The following is a 21,871-nucleotide window of genomic DNA, read 5'->3' as shown; positions in this document are numbered from 1 at the left end:
GAACTTAAAGAGCAAAATCGTAAGCAATCAACCGCATCGAGCATAATACCGGCAGCGCCAAGTTCATAAAGACGCACCATCCAGGTAAGCAAGGCCTCACCAGGCCGTTGTCGAAATCGTTGTAAAATGTCACTAACCTCCTGCTGAGTAAAATCTTCAATACAGTCTAAAGCTATACCAGCCGGGTTACCAGGGGCTTGTTGTAGTTTACGTCGAAAAACAGGGTGAGCAGAAACTTCAGGAAGAGCTTCCGAGGAAGCCCGCATCTTAGATTTAGTAGAACAATCAGGGCAAGCTACGTCATCCGAACGGGAAGAACGAGCACGGTCGCTGTGAGGACCTATATCAATACATGAAGCAGATTTACAATCACGTCCGGAGCGAGAAGACTCGCGCTTGTCACCCTCCTCCGCCGAGGAGTCAGAAGTATGAGAATCCCAGATATTACCGTCCCACTCATCGGGGTTCCAATCCATTCCGGCTTTTGCTACAATCATCCGCACTTTGCGTGTAGATACACGACCACGACGATGTTTATACTTATATCGTGCAATACGGACCGCAGCTCTTTCGGCAATGGTCTGATATGTTTCAAGTTTGTCGGCAAGCAATTTATTTTGACAACGCAAAAGAGTATGCGCATTTTGCAACTCAACACACTGTCCCTCCATGTCCTTAAACTGCTTTTGTAGCTGAACAAACCTCTCATGCAGTATTCTGTATGCATTAAGAACAATCCAACCTCTGCGTCCTAAAATAGGAAGCTCATCACCCTTCACTACTGGCGCTTTCTGTAAGCACGATACCACATCGGCAGGCTCCGCCTGCTCCAAGCATGAAGACCAATTTTCACTCAAACCAGTAGAATCAGCCCACTCGCGGGCCAAGGCCTCGTAAGGGGTACATTCCCAGCCGGGAATCTGAATCGGTAACTTGAAAACCCACGATGATTTTTTCGCAAACATATTGACACAAAAAATTATATACACAACTATAAACAAAATTTTATACGTACAAGCCGAGCGCAAACCAACAAGATCAAAACAACACAATGCACACAGGCTTCGTAAACAGTTTGTGACGCCAGATGTAATGGCTGGATTTTCCGCTTAGATGGGATCAGCCCCCAGGGGCCCCTATGACCCAGCCAAAACGTACTCACCTTCCCTCCTTAGAATATATTCACAATGGATAGATATACAGATATATATATAGGTCGCACCTAAGGATGGGGAATAACAATACACATGCATAGATTTTCTACAATATCTTATTCACATCAGTTGGTCTCGCGGCCACCCCGACCCAGACCGGTCTACCCTAGGGCAGATCTGACACACAATCCGGTGTGTCTACACATGGGCCTGCAGAACCCAATGCTCCCTTTTCCAAACGGTTCGCAATCCGGCAAACCTCCACGCCAGTCTCCCCCCTGACGCTCTCACTTATTCAAGCCACAATCTTGTGGGTATATACGCTGGTCTCCTACCCAGCGTTCTCACTAACGCCGCATATCAACGACGACCACATTCCTATGAACAGCCATCAGGACAATGTCTCAGTTATCTACTCGGGATAAAACTATAATAATGACTTTTAATACGGTTCCCAAATTATATGATGTACCTCCTATTCTTGGCATCAAAGGTCCACTCACTTTCTCTTTGTTCGATCACCATTTACCTGATCGGGATTTCACATCCGTTCACATAAACAACTCTCAACTAGGAGATGCATTTACCGAGATTGAACAGGAACACGAGGCACACTGTAATTCTATAAGAATTAGGATATTTATTGACAATAAATGCAAATCACATTACTATGCAACATAATTTCTGCAAAGAAAAGGTAAAGATTAGAACGCGTGCTAATTGGGAAAAGGACGGAGGTCACCTGGTTAATATGAAGTCTGGACTCGGCAGTCATCTAGGTTCCCTTCTCGTCTCTGTGTCCTGGCTCGCCTTGCAGTCACACCCCAGCCGTCACAAGTACACGTCTGCACCGCTAGGCTCAACCTCGTCTGCTTCCTTCCAGGGCTCCGGAACCTTGCTGGTTATAAGCTACCGTCTCTCTCTCTCTCTCTGTATCAGTGCGCTCCGCGCTAATTCTCCTTCAGTCTTTCTCAGAGAGTTTCGGTCTTAAATCTTTCTCGGACTTCAAAGATGGCGACTGTCCGCCATGAGATAATTAATGGCAGAGATGCTAACGGCTAGATGCCGCCTACGGACTAACTGACAAACTGACTAACACCTTCGCTAATATCAAAGCCCGTTCCTTCATGGAAAGCTACGCCCAGTAACCTGCCGCCCACCAAATTCTTGTACCTCCCCGTACCAAGGACACGTTCCCAGCCGGCCGGCCTGAAGTTGTGTCTTCGGTGTGGAGAAAAATACATTCCTTCGATAAGGGCCAGCCTGAGCCGGTTCTCTCCAAGCGAACAACAGCTTGAAACTAAAACATTACACTTCACCTAGAAAGCCTTCTCGAGCTACCGGGCAGAAAGCAAAATGGAGTCTGTCTCGTTTAAGGCCTACAGGGCCCACAATATGCGTAACTCCATGGAAAATATCCTAACATGTTAGCAAATGGGCAAATCATGACTAATACTTATATATCTAACCCCTAACTCAAATTCATAAGCCCTACACTAAGGAAAGTGACACGAAAATGCTCTAATATATGGAAGGCAGGGGCCCTGTCTATAGTCCTAATCCCTATGCTATGGGGGTAATAGGCTGGAGTCACTCTCCATCATTCTTCCCCTTAAAGGAGCCAAAAGGGCAGCCATTACAATGCCAAGGAACGTATGTTGGATGAAGAGTAGAGCGCCTTATGGTGCAAACCTGGTTGCACATAGCCACCCGTGTGTGGTATTTCTATAGTGCAAACCTAGTGTTATAGGTTAAGATATATAGGGCCAGATGTAGGTAACCCTTTACCGGTCGGAAGCGGCCGAAAATACCGATTTTCGGCCGTTTCCGACCGGTAAAGGGCTATGGAGATGTAGGGGCTAAAAAAAACGTACAATTTCGGTAATTTTAAAAATACCGAAAATGTATTTTGTGATGTAGGTAGCACTTCTAACAGTGCTACAGGGCCTTTAGAATTCGGTATTTACCATGCAATACAATTACATGGTAAATTACGAATTCTTGTGTACATGCACATCTGTGCATGTACACCTGTGCCATGTGGCACACAGACATGCCCTAAGGGCATGTATGTGTGCCACATGGCGCAAAAGCCAGTTACAGGGGTGCAACAGGGTGTCAAAGTGACAGCCTGTCCCCCTTAGCAATTCGGTATTTTTACCGATTCGGTAAATACCGAATCAGTATTTGCTATTGAATCCTATGGGCTTTAAGGCCCATAGGAATCAATAGCAAATACCGATTCGGTATTTACCGAATCGGTAAATACCGAATCTTACCGATTCAGTAAAAAATACAGAATTTTTACCTACATCTCATTTACAGATTCATAAATACCGAATTGGTAAAATTCGGTATTTATGAATCGGTAAATGAGATTTACCTACATCTGGCCCATAATGTTTGTACTATGCAGTCTGCCTCTGTCGTAGTGACCTCATTGGTGCATGTCTAGAATAGAGAACGTAGAGTAGGTTTGGTACCATGTACTGACGGTTTACATGGCAGACTGGACAGAGCAGGCTGTGTGGTGCGGGGCTTCTTGTTTTATGAATAAAGCTTCCCAACGTTTCAAGACTTCCATTATTTTAATGAAGAAACCTACACCTAGCCAAAAGTCAGCGGAGTCTGTGAATGGTCTTCTGCAGTTTGTTGTCAGCATTTTGTCCCTGAGGATTAAACATGACTAATGGTGAATGAGGCTTGCAGGGAAATGTATATATAGCTTGGCGTTGTCCAGTTCCATTGTTGCTGCAGATGGGACATAACGTGGATGCAAAACCACATGGAATTTCTAACCACACATCCTGTGTATCCATGCACCTTAAATCTTATTCATTTAATAATTTATTCAAAAGAGATTATGTAACACTTTCCAAACCCTTTTTCGTTTATTAGCATCATGTAATGAAAAAGTAAACAGATTAACTTGCAAAACGATGCTGCAAACAACTGTATAATCAAAGCTCAAATTATTTTACCATTGACCTATTTTATCACTCTGGCTAATGTTATCAGACCGTTCAGTAGGAAAATGCTCTGTGATTGTATTTTAAAAAGGTTCAGGCCGAAGAGTTAGTTACTTCCTTCACGAATCTTTTCTTATTGCCAGAAATGGATGATGTCTTGCCCTTATCTCCTCTGGAGGAAATTTCAGAAGATGAAGCCATGCAGATTGTAGCAGAGCCTCTGCTTCCACCTGCTTCCTTTACACTCCGTGATTATGTGGACCGTTCAGAGACATTGAGCAAGCTGGTTCTTCTGGGTAAGCGTCTCATTTCTTATATCAGTCACACAGTCCCTCTTGATACATTTGACCTGCTGCTGCCAAGAAAACACTCATTCCTTTTATTTTCTTCTATTTTCTAAACCTTATGCTTTAGTTTTCTTAACTTTACAATACCATCCAATAAATCATTAAAACTGATTTATCTTAATGTATCTTCTTAATTCGTATGTTTAATTTAATATGCTATTGACCATAAAGAATTTACACCACTAAAAAATATTTACCTCATTAACTCCAGATAATAAGAGTTTCAGCCACTTCTCTCTTATATCACAGATTAACAAGAAATAGAGAGTTACATGTGTCTGTGAATCTAAAACCTATTTTCTGCATGCACAGACCCTTTCACAAGTCCAGCTGCTTGTACATGCTCTTTAAAAATGGTGTTGCAAGCATACTCACACTCAATTTGAAACACAGCATCAGGCTCGACATTTAGTGACACCAGAACACGAGATTAGGTACCTTTTGAGTGACACCAGAACACGAGATTAGGTACCTTTTGTTCACACAAAAAAATTGTTTTGAAAGGTAATTTTTAGGCCTCGCCTACGCAGCGCGCATGCGCTGTATAGGAGACCTTTAGTCGTCTTTCAGCTCTTTTTCGAAGGACATACTCGTGCTTGTTGCGGCATACAACTTGCGGGAGCGCGCAGGGGCGTGCCACAAGCACGAGTATGTGCTTCGAAAAGAGCAGATTGTGCACGCACGCACGCACACACGTAAACAGCTGCTGCTTCTTAGTGCAATCGCTTCTACTCTTTTTGCCAGCTTTGCTCTACTTGTTGCCTGTGTGCAAAGAGCTGGTTATCAGTTCAGAACTCCTTGGTGCAGTCAATGTAGGAACTGAGCATCCTACAACCTCCTCCTTGTTGGGATGTGAAAGGCGATGGGGAAAAAAAGAAAGCTGATGGATTGTTCCAGATGGAACATGGTGAGAACATTGGGACTGAAGCATCTCTGGTTTGAATTTGAAACTTGCTGGGGAAATTGTAGTAAAGGTCAGCCATACGCTAAGCACTTGCAACTCATTGACACGTCTCACTGAAAAGACAGTACTAGAAAACCGGTCTTAAAAGCCAACATTCCTAACTGATAACAATGAAGGGGCCTGAAGGGAGACAGCTTTAGGAATGTTAGACCCAAATTAAGGCCCCATTTTGGCATAAAAACTTAGGGAAAACAATATTTATCAAGCCCTTGAAAAAACATCAAACTAAGGGCACCTTGAATAGCGATGGTTAGTTCAGAAAGCACTACAACAACAACACCCCCGAAGAGGAGCAAGGGTCAAAGGGAAATGTTTAGAGACCTAGCCAGATTCAATCCCCAAATCCAAACTTATTCAACACATAGAAAAAACTGGTGGTCGAATAGAAGATAAAAACTACAGAGGCTGAAAGGAAGAGAGTCAAATCTGATAACTCGTCACACCAAAAGACCATGATCTGTACCATAGTTGACATATGCGTAACTCTGTGACAGAAGAAAAACCTGAGGAGAGGAGAAAGAAATAAGGATTTCCATCAACTGCCCATCTTGGCCAGTGTCATCATTTGGAATTCCCAAAGTGCCCCTGTCACCTCAGTTCTTCTGGCAACAACCCAAACACTGGTGGACTGGGCGTAAGGAGGAACCAGTAAGAAAAACAATTGACCAAATTAATCGATTGATGCAGTGCAGAGATAAACAATACGTGAAAGTGAGATTTAAAAAGTCTCAGCAAGCAGCAAACCAGAAAGTTTAAAGCTTTCTGGTTTGCTGCTGAGACTTTTTTAATCTCACTTTCACTTATTGTTTATCTCTGCACTGCGTCAATCGATTGATTTGGTCAATTGTTTTTCTTACTGGTTCCTCCTTACGCCCAGTCCACCAGTGTTTGCTTGTTGCCAGAAGAACTGAGGTGACAGGGGCACTTTGGGAATTCCAAATGATGGCATTGGCCACGATGGGCAGTTGATGGAAATCCTTATTTCTTTCTCCCCTCCTCAGGTTTTTCTTCTGTCACAGAGTTACGCATATGTCAACTATGGTAGCTATCATGGTCTTTTCTTGTGACGAGTTATCAGATTTGACTCTCTTCCTTTCAGCCTCTGTAGGTTTTATCTTCTATTAGACCAGTTTTTTCTATGTGTTGAATTAGTTCAGAAAGCAGACAGGGTGGTAGGTATCCCTTGCCGGTCCTCATAGTACAGCTGTGCTGTAAGTTTAAAAGCGCAGCACTCAGGATGTCTGACAAATGGGCGTTCCTTAAATCCACTTTGTTCTAATCACACCAAGCAACAAACTTATTCCACCTTCTGGAGTACACGGTCTTGGTGGAATGATGGTAGAATGCAGAATGATATCTACCACCTATGCTGGCAACTGGAATGTAGCTAAATTGCCCAGCTCAATTTCTAGACATGAAGGTGGAGGCTCCAGAAGTTACGGTGGAGGACCTACTCACTCTTCCTTCCCCTGGTTGAGGAGATCTGCCTGAGAGGAAGATGGATCACTCGGGCAGGGTGAGGTGCAGGAGGCCTGCATACCGCACTCTTCTCTGACTGTCTAGCCTGTTGAAGAGCACTGGTGCCCTGTCTTAATAAATCATCCTCAGAACCCCAGGAGTCAAAAGTATGGGAGAAATTTTTTTGTAAAGATGAAACTTCCACTTCAACTGAAACACGCCCTTCAAGGCTCGTTGCAATGGATACTGGAGAGTTTCAAAGTTTGGGCAGTACATGTTAGTGTGAGTGACAATAAAGTCTACCTCAGATGTACTCTAATGGACGAAAAGGCTCTGAACGACCTCCAGTAGACCTGCCACTTATGGGTGGCAAGATGACACCCAAGGCGCCTGCACTGATGTTCAGAGAACCAGCCGCATAGTTTGCTCTGAGCCTGACAAGGTGCTTGTGAGCTCGTGAGTGGCTGGGCCTCCCAACAGAGAAGCGGAGTCCATGCTCGCCTTGTATGTTGATATACCATTTTGGTGTCTTATTGTCTGTCAAGATCTGAGCGGACCCTCTGCCAAGAAAAGAAGAAATACCTTGAGCGGTCAATCTAGCTTCCTCAGTTTGAAAAAATTGATATGCAGAAGCTTATTTATTAAGACAAAAGTCCTCAAATCTCTAGTTCCTTCAAATGAGCCACTGCTGTGAGCCACTGCTGTTGAAGGAGGTCTGGAATTTCTCTTTGCACAGAAAGATATTAAAGACCCTGATGTCTAGGATCAGACAAGGACAGCAGTACTTTTTGAGAACAAGGAAATATCAAGAGTAGCCAACCTTCTGTTCTGGCACCACCTTCACTCTCTCTTTCTGTAGCAAGACTCCCACCTCCTGCTTGTAGATGTGTAGGTGGTCTACTGTCTGACAAGAACAGGGAGTGGAGTGTGGGGGAGGAACCTAATGTAGGTATACCACCTTTCTACAATTTGGAGCACCCACTGGTCCAAAGATATGAACTTCCAGGTCTGTAGAAAGGACGACACCAGACTCCACCCTGTCTCTATGGTTTGACAAGGGCGAACTAGAGCTGCTTCCCTGAGGGAGCAAGGGAAGGAGGAGGAGGATGAGGCTGGTTGTAGGTTGTTGGTGGCTTGGCCTTTGTCCTTACCACAGTCCCTTTGGCAGGTGTTGGCGGAAATTAAATCTATGAGCAAACTTTCAAAACCTATTCATTTCGCCCCACTCTAAAACTGATAGAGAATTTTCACCAAATAACTAGGAGCCGATGGGAGGAGGGGCAGGGTTCCATGGCAGTGGAGCCACAGGCAATGGTGTGAGATCCGCCTTTGGTGGCGTTGGAACCAGAGGTGCTCCGAAAGGGTGGGCCTTGGGTAAGAAGGGTGAGAGTGGTGCCAAAAGAAGGCCTAGTTGCGGAAGTTTAGATGTTGCCCATACTGGTCCCATGAGAATCGAAGGTGCTCCACTGGAGACCCATGCTCTCCTTAACAACTCAAACATGGTGTTCAAGAAGAACGCCATGTATTTCTCTGGAGATTTTTCTCTGGAGTGGGAATCTCTGGGTAGGGCATTCCTGGAGTGGTTGAGGAGAAAGCAGTGGTGCTGGGCTTGAAAAGAAGGGATACCTCCACGAGTTCCAGCTTCGATGACAATTCCATTGGGATCAGAGATCACAGAGGAGACATTTTCACTTGTCTGTTGTGTCTCCTCTTCTTTTCATGTTTATGCCTCCTTTTCCACAACGTCTAGGCTGGTATCATAGTTTCCTGGGCCATGAAGAATTTAGCTTGCCCTTCTTTTATAACCTTAGGATGCATCCTTTTGTAGGACTTGTAGGACCTTGAGTGGTGAGAGGTTCAGGGATTGGGATCTGGTACTCTCTGTCTCCTCATGGTTTGAATCCTTGAATTTTGGGGATGGAGGGAAGAGGCGTCATTCAGAACTGCACCATAGGTTTTGAGAAGAGTAGAGTAATTCTCTGAAGAAATCCTGAGGGGATTGTCAAATAGTAAACATTGGATCAGCGTCGAAGGCGCAAAAACAAGAGGTGGATCCGTTATTGCTCCAGTGAGGTCACAATGATGTTCCTCCTGGCGCAATGCCTTCCAACTATGGAAACGTTTCTGGATCCAGCCTCATGCCTAGGCTATTCAAAAGCTGAGAAATCTGCATATAGAAGTATATATTAGAAGTTCAAGACGGAAGCACTTTCAGGTTGTCCCCAGGTGTGCCATGAGTTACTTGAAAATGCTGCGAGCCGTGGGACAGGAGATGTGCTCGCGTACTGAGTGCACATCCCCTAACCGTACGCCTGCACATCTCCTGTCCCCCTTCCGACGCAAAATCGTCAACAATAAGTCTCGCCAAGGCGAGCAGCGCATGCGCTGCGTTGCCAGGCGAGACCTAAAAATAAATAAAGTACACTATACATAATTTAAACATGAAAATCCAAGCGCATGGAAAAAAATAGTAAAACAATTCGCCAACACACTGTTTAAAATATAAATAAACTCTCACAACAAAATACATAATTTAAATAAACAAACAATGAGGGCGACTAAAAAGATGTGCACTGGCTGCAGAATTGGATGAGTAGGGTAAGAACAGCCACAATCCAATGTAATGGAGCGCTTCAACAGACAATGTTTCATTTTGCTGTTGCACCACCAATTTTTACACTAATGTGCACCAGTGTACTGTAACATAAGCAGGAGCCAGAAGGACAATGTCAGGGTCTCCATTTACGAAGTGGATCAGAGGAAACAACACATTTTTATTGTTTTTATTTATTACAATTTTTCAATATACTAGACATAAGCCACACTTTTCTACGACATAACTTTAACACATTGGCATAGCCCATAGCTCTAGCTAAACACTTAAAAGGTCCCAAAGGCGAGACCTATTGGCTATGGCAATGCTTCTTTAGTTTGCAAGCTTTCCTGGTGAGGGTGCAATGTCACATTTGCACTAACCTGGCAATCCGTATAAAACAGGAGCAATGTTAATCTCCTCACTTTCCTGATATAAGATTACCATGAAAAGGATTCTATGCTGGCCAGCAGTAGATTGTGTCAAAAGGGGGTGGCAAGAGTGAAACACAGACACTCTCTATTTACACTCTGCCCGTTCTTACAGCTCGGATTAAGCCACACTGTATCATCATTTGAATTTAAAAGCATAAATAAACTTGTTACTATTTCAACTTTTAAGTTCCAATTCACTATTCATATTATGACATATGAAAACCTTAAGACTATCTGTATTTTAGGCTCTCTATAGTTTGAAACCTTGGGGATACTCTGGGACTTTCAAGAGATGGAATACAAATGAACCTTCTATAATAGATGCAAGGGAATACCTAAGCTTTAATATTTGTTTTTATATTTACAACTATCTTCAACGATTTGTAAATTGTCTGTGCTATGAAAAACCCTTACTGTAACAAGAGCCTCAGCGGTAACATAAGGAACGCACATTAGATGTGTACCTTTCTCTTGACAGCAAGCAATCACCACACCACTACAGTCATTACATTAATACTTTACTTGACTCAGAAAAATATATAACAATAGTCTGTACAATCCAACGATTCTTCTTTCTCCGCTTGTTGTTTAAGTAGTGCAAACTTAGAGCCTGATCATGGTTGGTGGAGTACAGCACAAAAGATTGATTGTGAAAATGATGGAATATACCACCATCCCAAATGAAGTCACGATATTAAAATACAACAAAATAATGTGTATATCCTATCTCTTAGGGCTCTTTGTTGATCTCTGCCACGAGTAATGCTTCCTGCAGTGCACTGTGATTGATGTTCCCTAGGCTCTTCAGATGATATTTGGAAAGACCTGAGGATCTCCCTTTATTGGCAGTGTTTGTTTGGTCGTTTGACAGTTTAAGTTGTGTTCTTAGTCCTCTATATTGATCCATCAGCATCCTGCTTCTGCTCAGTTCACCAGCCAAAGGGCCTCTGGTGGCAGCTGGTCCTGAGCTAACAAGTGCATCGGCTCAATATTTTCAGATAGCATCTCACCTGAGACAGCTGGTTCAAGTTTAATTACTAGTCTGACTGCCACATACGACAGAACGTCCTCCTTTTCTCTGAGCACTGCCTATGACAACATTAACCACCATTGAGTAGGTTAAGCTGTGCCTGGTTTCCAAGTATCTTTCATGGGGTAAACATCAGGTATATCTCCAAACTGGATTCTAGACAAACCTTTCTGGTAATCCATCAACGCCCACAGGCTTAACCGTTATTACAAATAGCAACAAGCCATGGTTACAGCATATGTTGATGTTTCCTGCTGCTGGGTTACTTACTTTATGATTGTATCCTTCATTTGGGGGGATCTGCTTTTCTACTTTCACCATGTGTTGATAACAGGATAAATACAGAACAGTTTATACTGAAATCTGGATTTGCTAATGTATCATTAGGGGTTGCCTGTTGGGAAAGGCAACCCGATAAGCAATCTAAATTTGTTGTAACACAGTTTTTTTTACTACCATAAAGCTTTTGTTTCCACAGGTGTTAATTTGTCACAACTGGAAAGACGTCCTAATGTTGCTACCTTCCTACTTAAGCTAGATTTTGAAAAGGATGTCCAAAAGATACTTCTCTTTCTAAAGGATGTTGGTGTAGAAGATTGCCAGCTTGGGCCATTTATTACCATCAATCCTTTTATCCTCACCCAAGATCTAGAAGTATTGCAGAAAAGGTAGGTTTTTGACATCAGCCTTTATGTACGTTGTACGTAACCCCTTGGTACCTTATAACAATTAGACATGTTTAGACCTAAAAATAGAGAGTACAAATATCAAGTATACCTGACCGGGTACATTTGTGTCTAGCATTTCTGCAGGGACATAGATTACTTTTTAGTGCTGGGACGATATTCCTTGATGCTTAGTCTGACCGGATTAAACAGAGGCTCTTATTTAGAGCTTATTTAGAGCTTGGCAAATGCAGTATGCCTTGTTCCATTGCTGATGCGACTCTTCTACTAGGGCCAAATAAAAATGCCTTTATATCTGAACTGCCAATCAGCTGCTATCAGCCATCGGTCGTGACATGGCATTCTCATGGGTGCAGTACCACTTTGAATGTATTCCTATCAACTAAGAGAATCTAGCAATCCGTTAGTAAGCAACATCCACAATCATGTAGGGCATGTCTCATAAGGCTCGTGACAAGAGTCCCATGCATAGAAAATCATTGAAAATTAGAAAACACGGAGTAGGGTGGCAAATGAGGCAGGTCGGAGGAACTTTCGACTTTGCTATCCTCAATCAGACATGTCGGAAACAATCACTGCCAAGGAGAGTGTGTCGTTTGATGGAGTCCAGAAAATGCATCTGCAACCTAGTTTGACAATCTGACCTTGTGCTCTACAGTAACACCTAATTCTTGCAAGTAAATAGACCACAACTGTAAAGCCTGGTAGTTACCTTTCATATCCATGAGCCTCCACAAGGACTTATTGTATATATGAAAGGTGAGGAAAGTCTCAAATCATGACAGAACCTCATCCATTCCCAGATTGTTTAGGCCATTATTTTCAGTTGTCACCACATTCTGGTTCAAGATGAGCACTGATGAAAGCCACTGTGATCCTGTTGTGCAATAGTGGTAGCAATATCCTTGTTGGATGCCATTCATCTATACTGTGAAGGGCCTGCCCTAGACATATGACTGACCGGGATTCGCTCTGAGCCTTGCTGGACCTATTATAGACCTCTTACAATGCCAGAGTCTAATTGATCTGCTTTGGCTACTTCTTGGAAGTCACAGCAGTTCCCAAAATAGTTGCAATAATACCCAGTGAGTTCTAGGATCTAATTTGGCTAAGAAATGGAAAAAGCCAAGTCCAGCACAGCTTGGACTTCGGTCTCGAGGGGGAATATCTTGCCTCTTCGTGTCGCAGGTAGACACGTGAGCTCTGCCTGATCTGGCACTAGACACTTGTGCTTCAGCCTTTCTTTCCAGTACATTTTTGCCTCACAGTCAGGTGTCTCTTGTTATTGCCAGTAGTCTAAGTACACAACACAAATCTTCCAGCCAAACGACAATTCCACTTAATAGGTCATGACCCTAAAAAATCATGGTACCCACCACTTGTACCAGATAGTGCATTCTAATAAAAGAGGGTATTGCTTAAAATAAAGCAGGCCTATTGGCTTTGTCAGTGTCACTTCCTTAGAAAACCAAGACTAACCTGTTAAAACTAAAAATAATAATCTCTCCATCACTGAAAGCGATAATCATGGTCTACATGCATTTGTTATTACCAGTAAAGCATTGCAATGTTTAGCATACAGCACTACCAGCAATGCACTTTTAAATAAAACATTGTCAAAAACATAACCTGCTTCGGAGTCTTTCTTAAACCACTTGAGGTGAAAAAACATAAAGCCATACCACCAATCATTAGAGGTACCTGCTCTTCCAGGCAGAAAAGCCTGTTGGACATAATTACTTGACCCTAGGGTCACTTTGTAAATTCCTTGTGTGAAAGGGAGGGCTGCTGTCATGCCTATAGCCAAGCACAACTTTCCTTTAAAACATTAGTGGTGTCCTGCCCTCCCAGGACTACCACTATGAGAAAACTTTGGGCAACCAAAACTCCACAGGGCATTATGGGACGCTCCTTTGTGTGAATATGGAATGAGCGACTTCAGCACCCATCCTTCTTCGTTGCGCGCATTTTTGGCCCCTCATCTTTTTGTTTTAACCCCTTTACTGTGTTGGGGTCCCTGGGACGCCCCGATATGCACATTTTTGTTGTAGCTGTGCAGGAAGCCCACTGCAGCACTCACCCGCTGACTCGCCTCTCGGCTTTGTTGTCTGCCAGTGCGGGAGACGGCACACTCATTCTCTATGCCAGTATTATGCCTCACTGGTTCTGGAAAGACCCACTGATCTGGGGGCAGCTGCCGACAGAGTCCTTAGTCCATTAGGAAATCAGGGGGCTTGTGCTTACAGCTGTCCATGGTGTTACCCCCATCCAATTCCAGTGTTCAACTCTGTCTCTCCCTTGTTCAAGGGTTTGTAAGTGGGCGTGGACAGTTCTGGATTCCAGGCACCCCTGGCCAATCTTGGGGTACCACATCACCCCTCTTCCCTGTCCCAACCCTCCTGCACAGCATGCTGGGATAATCCAGGATGGGGCTGTCAAGAGGTCTCTGTGCACATCTCCTCTGGGGGGGTCTCAGCGCCACTGCTCATTGACATCACTGCCAGGGACTTTCCCACCAAAACTTCAAAGGGGAACTCCATCCTTTGGTCAGTGAGCCTGGGCTGTCCCAACCCTGGTACAGGTGACCGCTAATTTCCAGATGCAGATATTCTTCTCCACTCCTTCCATCTCAGGAGCTGAGTGAAGCACTGTTAATTGCTCCTTTTGTGTGGGCAGGCCTTTGTTCCCTTTGCGGGGGAGCAGGGTAATTAACGAGTCAGCAAAATGGGGCGTCAAAAACACAAAGTGATGGATGGGATGCTTGAATTAATTTCAGCCACTGGTGATCTGTCAGGACCCCATCCCAATCAATAAAGTTTCTCCCCACCCCATGCTATCTGTTTGGATCAAGCCATATGTAAATCAGTCTTGACCCTGTTACACTTGGAACCCGAACTGCCAGGCCAGGTCTTCCCTGAACCGGAACACAATCAGCCCAGGACAGGTTTTTCCCATATTAGGGCTCTTCAACCTTGTCGGGGCATACCTCTCACACTTGGGGCATCAAAGAACAAAGTGATTGATGGAAGGCTGTAATTAAGTGAGAAGGTCAAGACTGATTTGCATATGGCTGGGAACAAACGGAGGTGGCATGGTGTGCAAAATAACTCTGGACTGGGATACGGTTCCAAAGTAATTACCAGTGACTGAGATTAATTAAAGCATTCAATCCCTCACTTTTTTTTATACCAGAGAAATATCACAATGCTGGACGGTCCATAATGTGTACATGTAGGTTCTTGGTACCTGCATGTTCAAACTTGGTGTACATGTTTCACCCCAGTTTGATACCTCACTGGACTTTGTAGACCTAAGGAAAGAGTCCTTGCAGAGTACCCCCTGTGCCAGGCGACTTGTGCACAATTACCAGACTGCACACAAAGGTAGACTCACCCGTGCAGCCCGCACACGTGTTCATGTATAACCAGCCAAGTGCCCCTTACTGTGATGCGTCTCAGCTGCCTTATCTTAAAAGGTGGACATTGGTGGTAAACATGCACAGTCCAATTACCATGATATGAGTGAGACTCACCCACCATAAAAAAGTCCAAAAACCGGATGGTCACAAAGCAAAAGATCTGGGAGGGTTGTATGGCCAGAACCCATTTTGCTATACCAGTGATGTTTGACTTTGTGAGTACAGGCCTTAGAAGTGTCTTAGTACAGCTATGTATTCATCCTATTTTTTATATGTGAGAAAAATCTGGAGAGGAAATTATTGTGGTTGCTTAATTATTTGTGCCAGCCGTGCGGTATTAGTCGCATAGGTTTTTGTCATCACACCATCATGCCCTTTATGTCCTTCCCAGCTCACTCCCAACTAATCAACCTCCTCAACCAGTATTAATTGCTTCACCCATACTACCACCTCCTCCACCTACCCTTTTGCCATCTACACCTCCTCTCCAACCAGCACCACATTCTCCCCTTCCGCGTCCAAGAGAACAGTCTCCCAAACCAGTCTATAAGTCTCTTGTCTCACCAATTCCTGGGGACATGGATGATGATGATAATGATGATGAAGACTCTGCTGTCTCTATTCTGATATAGATGAGGAGGGTGAAGAGCTTCGACATGAAGATGGAGATAATGACGACGAAGAGGTTTTAATGTTCCAAAGGAAGATAATAACCTACCCAATCCTCAGGATTCATCTGATTTATATATCCTGTTTTAATTCATTAATGGGAAGAGCCAGCAATTACATCAGTGGAACAGCAATCTTTCCTTTATGGCTTTAAGTAACAGCCACATAAGTCTATAAGATCCATTTGAATTCTGGATTTTGACTGGTCTGAAGGTCTAATATGAATGAAAATACCAGTTCCGGTCAAACGGTGATACCACGTCTAGAGAAAAAATAGAGTTCCAGATTCAACTCATTTGCCATCCAAAACAGATTCAGTGATAAGTTGGCTGTTCGGAGGAGCTCAAAAAATCCCATCACAACATCCTCTGGTCTTCCAGACCAGTATAGTAGGTGTATAGACAATATGTGCTGAAGAATTTGTTTGTCAATAATATCAATTAAAGCAGCAAATGTTTGGCAATCTTCTTAGGATGCTACCATCATCAAATGTTTCATCACATTGCAGTACTGCTTGACCTTATCCCAAAGGATTAAGAGGAGACTCTTGGAACTACACTAAAGAAGGGGAAACTTACTTCAGCAGCTATCATTGATGCAGCAATAGACATCTCAAATGCAAGCTTTCACCGGTTTGTTGGAGGAGCTGTCTTCAGAAGACCCGGCTGATCACATTTCCTGGCATCCGTCCTGAATACAATCCTAGACATGCTTTTTGGTGGTCACACACATTTTGAGAAACGTGTAGATGGGGTTCCCCATCATCTCAATATGGACACTACATAGGCACTAGGTCTTTACATACTTTAGAGCTATATCGTCACACTCTCATAGCTCATTAAGATCCCAGAATTACAGGGAAGGTTTCAAACAGTATTGAGGCCAAGGCCAGTCATACTATCTCTAAATGCGATATGACCAACGATATACCTACGACCGTAACAAAAAACAGTTATGAAAGATCATTAGTAAGAAAGATAAACTCCTCCCAATGACACTCCAACAACCAGAAGAGGATTTCACTCTTTGATCTTGCCCCCTTTCCAGCACAAACAAAGAAAGTAAGGGGGAGAATTTCTGTTGCCTCCACTTGGAAGTTCTAAATATTGTTGAAATATCTGAGACAAATTGTTAGCACAGGTGATACTTCAGAATTTGTTCAAAGACCACCTGTATGCCAACCCAGAACAAACATCTCCTCCCACAGGGGTTGCAACAGGAAACTCTCCTTCTCCTCCAAAAGGGAGCAATACAAACTGATAAGCCATGAAGAAGACATCATGACGAGCTTGGATCATCAGGGTGCATACTTCCACATACCCTTCCACGGAAAGCACAGGAAATATCTTCACTTCTCGGAAAGCAGGACATCACTACCAGTTCCAGGCACTTCTTTTCAGACTAAAATCAGCAGCTCATAATTTTACCAAATGCATTGCTCCACTCACCGCTATTTCAGAATCCAGGATCACAAAGTGTATCACTATTTGGACAACTGGCTCATCAATGCACAAACAAGGGAAGTGGCAAGGTCTTCAACAACAGCCTCCATCAGATTCTTCCAGAAGGTGGGTCTCACTTGAACTGGGAGAAATTGTCTCTAGAACCCAAGATGAAAATCCAGTTCCTGGGTGCTATATTCTACACATAGCTGATGAAGGTGTGTCCATCGGCAGAGAAAGTTGTAAAGCTCTAATCAATGGCAAAGAGTCCGTAGACAAAACAGTTGTTACAGTTAGACAGTATAGGGCACTTTTAGGCCTAATGTCATCATGTATAGGCCTCATTCCCTTCTCTGGGCTGTGATGAGACCCTCCCAACAAGAACCTGACATGCAATGGAAAAAAGTTGATGGCTCATGGGACAACACCGTTAACATCTTGAGACAACTGAAACCAGCACTATTGTGGTGGATAATCCCATCAAACTTAAGATAGGTCACGCTTTCCAACCTTTAATAGAAAGAATTGCTCTGACAATGGATGCGTCCATGGATGGATAGGTAGCTCATCTGCAAGCTCTCTCAGCTAAAGGCCTCTGGTCAGATGTAGAAATTATACTTCACAACAATGTGCTAGAGCTCCAGCCTATAAGTGTTCCTTCTGGGACTAGAAGGTCAAGCAGTTCCAATCAGAACACAGAATACAACATCAATGTTCTACGTATCCAAACCAGGGGGGAATGTGATCACAATCTCTCTCGGAAGAGACACAACTGGTATGGCATTGGGTCATTTCTCACAAGATCGACCTTCCCATGGAACACCTGCCAGGATGCCATAACGATCAGACGGATGGACTAGGCCAACAACTTCCAGACTGTCGCAAGTGGAAACTAAACCTGTAGCAGGTGGATTACATCTTCCAACAGTAGGCTCAAGCCATAATCAATCTCTTTGCCACACAGGACAGCAAGAAATGTAAGCACTTCAGAAGCAGACTGTGGCAACCAGGGTCAATTGGCAATTTCCTTTCAATCAGTTGCTCCAAAATCTTTGATTAATCCCTTTCTCCATTTCCCCTGATCCCCATGGTACTGTGGAAGGCAAAAAATGGATTGTTGCACTCTGATCCTCATGGCTCCAGCGTAACCACACCAATACTGGTACAGCAATCTCATGCAGCTATTGGTACATCCAGCCATCTAGCTAAAAGTGCACTCCAGTCTTCTCTTCAGACATCACTGAGAGGTTCTGCACCACAATCCCATGTCGCTGAATCTAACAGAATGGTACCTGACCACTTAGAGTGAGGCTATTTAGATCTACAGCTGGGCGGCAGAAATATTGTAGCACAAGCACATGGTCCTGCAACTACGAAAACCTACAATGCCAAGTGGAAGCGTTTTTGTGTCTGGTGCAGGAGTAAACACTTCAATTCTCTTCAAATAAGACCACATAAAATACTTCTGTACTTGTTGGATCTGGCCAAGATTAGACATGCATATTCTTCAGTCAGAATCCGTCGGAATCCAATTTCAAGACCTTCAACAAAAGACCTTATTATGTATTGTAATGTGTATTTCTTACTATTCAGATTCAAGCATGTAAATATATGAAAGATCCAATGTTGGAGTAAAAATTACTTTCTTACCTAGAACTCCAGTTCTCCAACATTGGAATATTTTATATATTCAAAAGTGACCCTCTCTCCTTCCCAGTCAGAGGCTCATTTATTATGTACCTTTCTCGCACTTTGTGCTTTGAAATCTGAGCAGTGATGGCCTCTAGGGGGAATAAAAGAGCTGACACACTCACCTCATTGGCTGACGTTCAAGTTGCTTCAAATGTGGTGGATGTGCTACTAAGTCTTTAAAGGCTTCTAAAGCCGAGAAGGTTAGTGCAGTAGCGGATATCGGAGGGAAGAGAATTCCAGAAAGTTGGGGCCGGGATTGAGAACCTGGCACCACCGGTGCGTTTTAATCTGAAGCGGGGGATAAGTAGAACATTTTTAAGGGCAGAATGAAGGTTGCGCGTTTGAACATATTTAGTTAGGATGTTATTAACTCTGGACTCTGGACTCCTGCCGTGGAGGGCCTTAAAAATAAGGCATCCAATCCTAAAAGCGCACCGTTGGACAACCGGGAGCCAATGTAGCTTTTTTCAGAAGAGGGGTGATATGCTGGCGCCTGGGGAAATGAACAATCAGGCAAGCAGCCTGGTTTTGTATCATCTGTAATAGTTTTGAAAGACAGAGGTGGATGCCAAAATATAAGGAGATGGCGTAGTCCCCATGGGACATAACCAAGGCCATAATCACTTGAATGCGAGCATCATAGGTGAGGAATCTGCAAATCTTTTTTAATTTTCGGAGTTGAAGGAAACGGGTGGAAATCACTGAGTTAATCTGAGACTTCAAAGTGAGGTCCTGATTGATGACCATTCCGAGGCTTTTTACAGAGCCAGAAGGAACAGGGGGCTGTCCCAGCTCCCTTGGCCAAAAGTGCGGTCCCCAAAGGCTCCTGTCAATGCCACCCGTTAAAACCAACTCTGTCTTGTCCAGATTAAGTTTAAGATGATTCTTGTTCATCCATTCACTAATGAATCAAATGGTGGATTGAAAAGTATAAGCCGATACCCGGGGAGTTAGTGATGGAGAAAATGAGTTTGAAATCGTCTGCAAAGGTGTAACAACCGGATATTCGGACCAGATAGAATCAGCTCACCAAGACACCACCAATCCACCCGAAACGTAACCACCTCCTTCCTCAGGACCTACTTACCAAGGCACCTGGGTACCTACCTGAGGATGGGGAATTAGCAATATACAAGCTTAGATCTTCTAAAACACCACACTCATACCTTATAGTCTTGTGGCAACATAAGCCCAGACTAGACTACCCTGAGGCAGTTCCGATTACTTACCGTTACACACTGACCACAATCAGTGTTCACACAAGCCACAATCCTGTGGGTATAGGCACTGTATCCCCCCAGTGCTCTCACTCCTTTACACAAGCCACAATCCTGTGGGTATAGGCACTGTATCCCCCCAGTGCTCTCATTCTTTTACTAAAGCCACAATCCTGTGGGTATAGGCACTGTATCCCCCCCAGTGCTCTCATTCTTTTACACAAGCCACAATCCTGTGGGTATACACATTGATCACAATCAATGTTCTCACTAACGCCGCTACACAACGACGATCACTGTCCTATGAATACCTTCAGCTCTCTCTCTCTCTGTTGGGAAGTTTCTCTATATATATATCTAATATCTACTGGGGATGTAATATTATAGGTTATGTGATAGATAGACAGTTCAATCCTCTGACACAAGTCAGAATGGCCAAACGCTCAGAATGGCCAAGTTACAATATGTAAAGGTTATTCTCTGATTCAAGTGCTCCCATGCTCCCTTGCTCAGTTACCATTTACCCGGACGGGAGACACATCCGTCCACATAACAGCATCTGACTAGAAGAAAGGTTAACTTTATTATAAGAAAACAACAGTTACACAATGGTTCACTAAGAACTGAGGTCCCTTTATTAAACAATAGTAAATTATAACAACAATATAATACTGCAATATAACATATAGCCTGAAAAGCAAAAGAAAGAATTAGAATGTGTGTGCACGCTAATAAGAAAGGGTCAACGTCACCTTATGAGTACGAAGTCTGGACTCAGTTGTCATCCGGGTTCCCTTCTCGTCTGTGCCTTGGCTCATCTTAGGATCACCCCTGCAGTCACGGATACACGTCTGCAACACTATGCTTTGTCTCCTCTGCTCCCCTCCAAGTCACTGGAACCTCCTTCTTATTCTCTGTTTCGTCTGTTTCACTCTCACTGTTCTGCACTACTCCTCTCTCCTCTCGATCACGGACTATCTTCACCTTCTGACTTCGATCTTATAACTTAGTTTCTACCTCTCTGATATTCGTTCGCTCCGCTAACGTCTTCACTCTGCATGCTCTGATCTCAGTATCAAAGCTCGCCAGCTGCTCCAACTAAAATAACTTCAATCTTTCTGAGAGAGTACCAGCCCTCGGTCTTTTTCGGACTTCAAAATGGCGACTGTCTGCCTTAAGTTGATTAACTGCAATAATACTAACGCCTAGCTGCCGTCTACTAACTGACTCCTGAACTCTCAGTGCTTTCGCTAATGTGGAACCTTGTTCATGCATGGAAATTTCCGGCCAGTAACCTGCCGCCCACCAAATTCTTGTACCACCCCGTGCCAAGGACACGTTCTCAGCCGGCCGGCCTGATGTTATGTCTTCGACACGAAGAAAAATACAGTCTTCCGATAAGGGCCAGCCTGAGCCGGTTCTCTCCAAGGGAACAACACCTTATAACTAAAACATTACATTTGACCTAAAAGCATCTCAAGCAGCCGAGGCAGAAAGAAAGATGGAGTCTCTCCCGTTCGAGGCCTACAAGGCCCGAAATAGGCATAACTCCATCAGAAATATACTATCAACCTTACAAAAGGACGGATTAATATTAATACTAAGGAATCTATCCCTTAAGTTAAGCTTATAAACCCTAGAATAGGGAAAAGGATAGGGAATTATGTCAAACACCTTGTAAATATGCCAGGTCTGAGGTTCTAATCCTCCTATTGGAATGATAGCAGGCTAAAGTCACCTTCACTCAAAAAGGGGAACCAAAACACGGTCAGAACATTAGGCGAAGGTGCAGACATTG

The 21,871-nt window shown here is 43.7% G+C and overlaps 1 protein-coding gene across 2 annotated transcripts in view; it reads left to right on the top strand.

Annotated features, from left to right (window-relative positions):
- MTERF3 (mitochondrial transcription termination factor 3) overlaps positions 1 to 21,871 on the top strand; it is a 257,285-nt gene that overhangs the window by 142,451 nt on the left and 92,963 nt on the right. For both annotated transcript variants that reach the window (XM_086966030.1, XM_086966029.1), the window contains 2 exons: positions 4,267 to 4,419; positions 11,428 to 11,617. In XM_086966030.1, the coding sequence (XP_086822156.1) occupies positions 4,267 to 4,419; positions 11,428 to 11,617 (343 nt within the window). The remainder of the gene's footprint in view (positions 1 to 4,266; positions 4,420 to 11,427; positions 11,618 to 21,871) is intronic.

The sequence above is a fragment of the Lissotriton vulgaris genome, chromosome 4_1, assembly GCF_964263255.1.
Source record: "Lissotriton vulgaris chromosome 4_1, aLisVul1.2, whole genome shotgun sequence".
Taxonomy (NCBI): domain Eukaryota; kingdom Metazoa; phylum Chordata; class Amphibia; order Caudata; family Salamandridae; genus Lissotriton; species Lissotriton vulgaris.
This window is presented reverse-complemented; position numbering and strand designations above follow the sequence as displayed.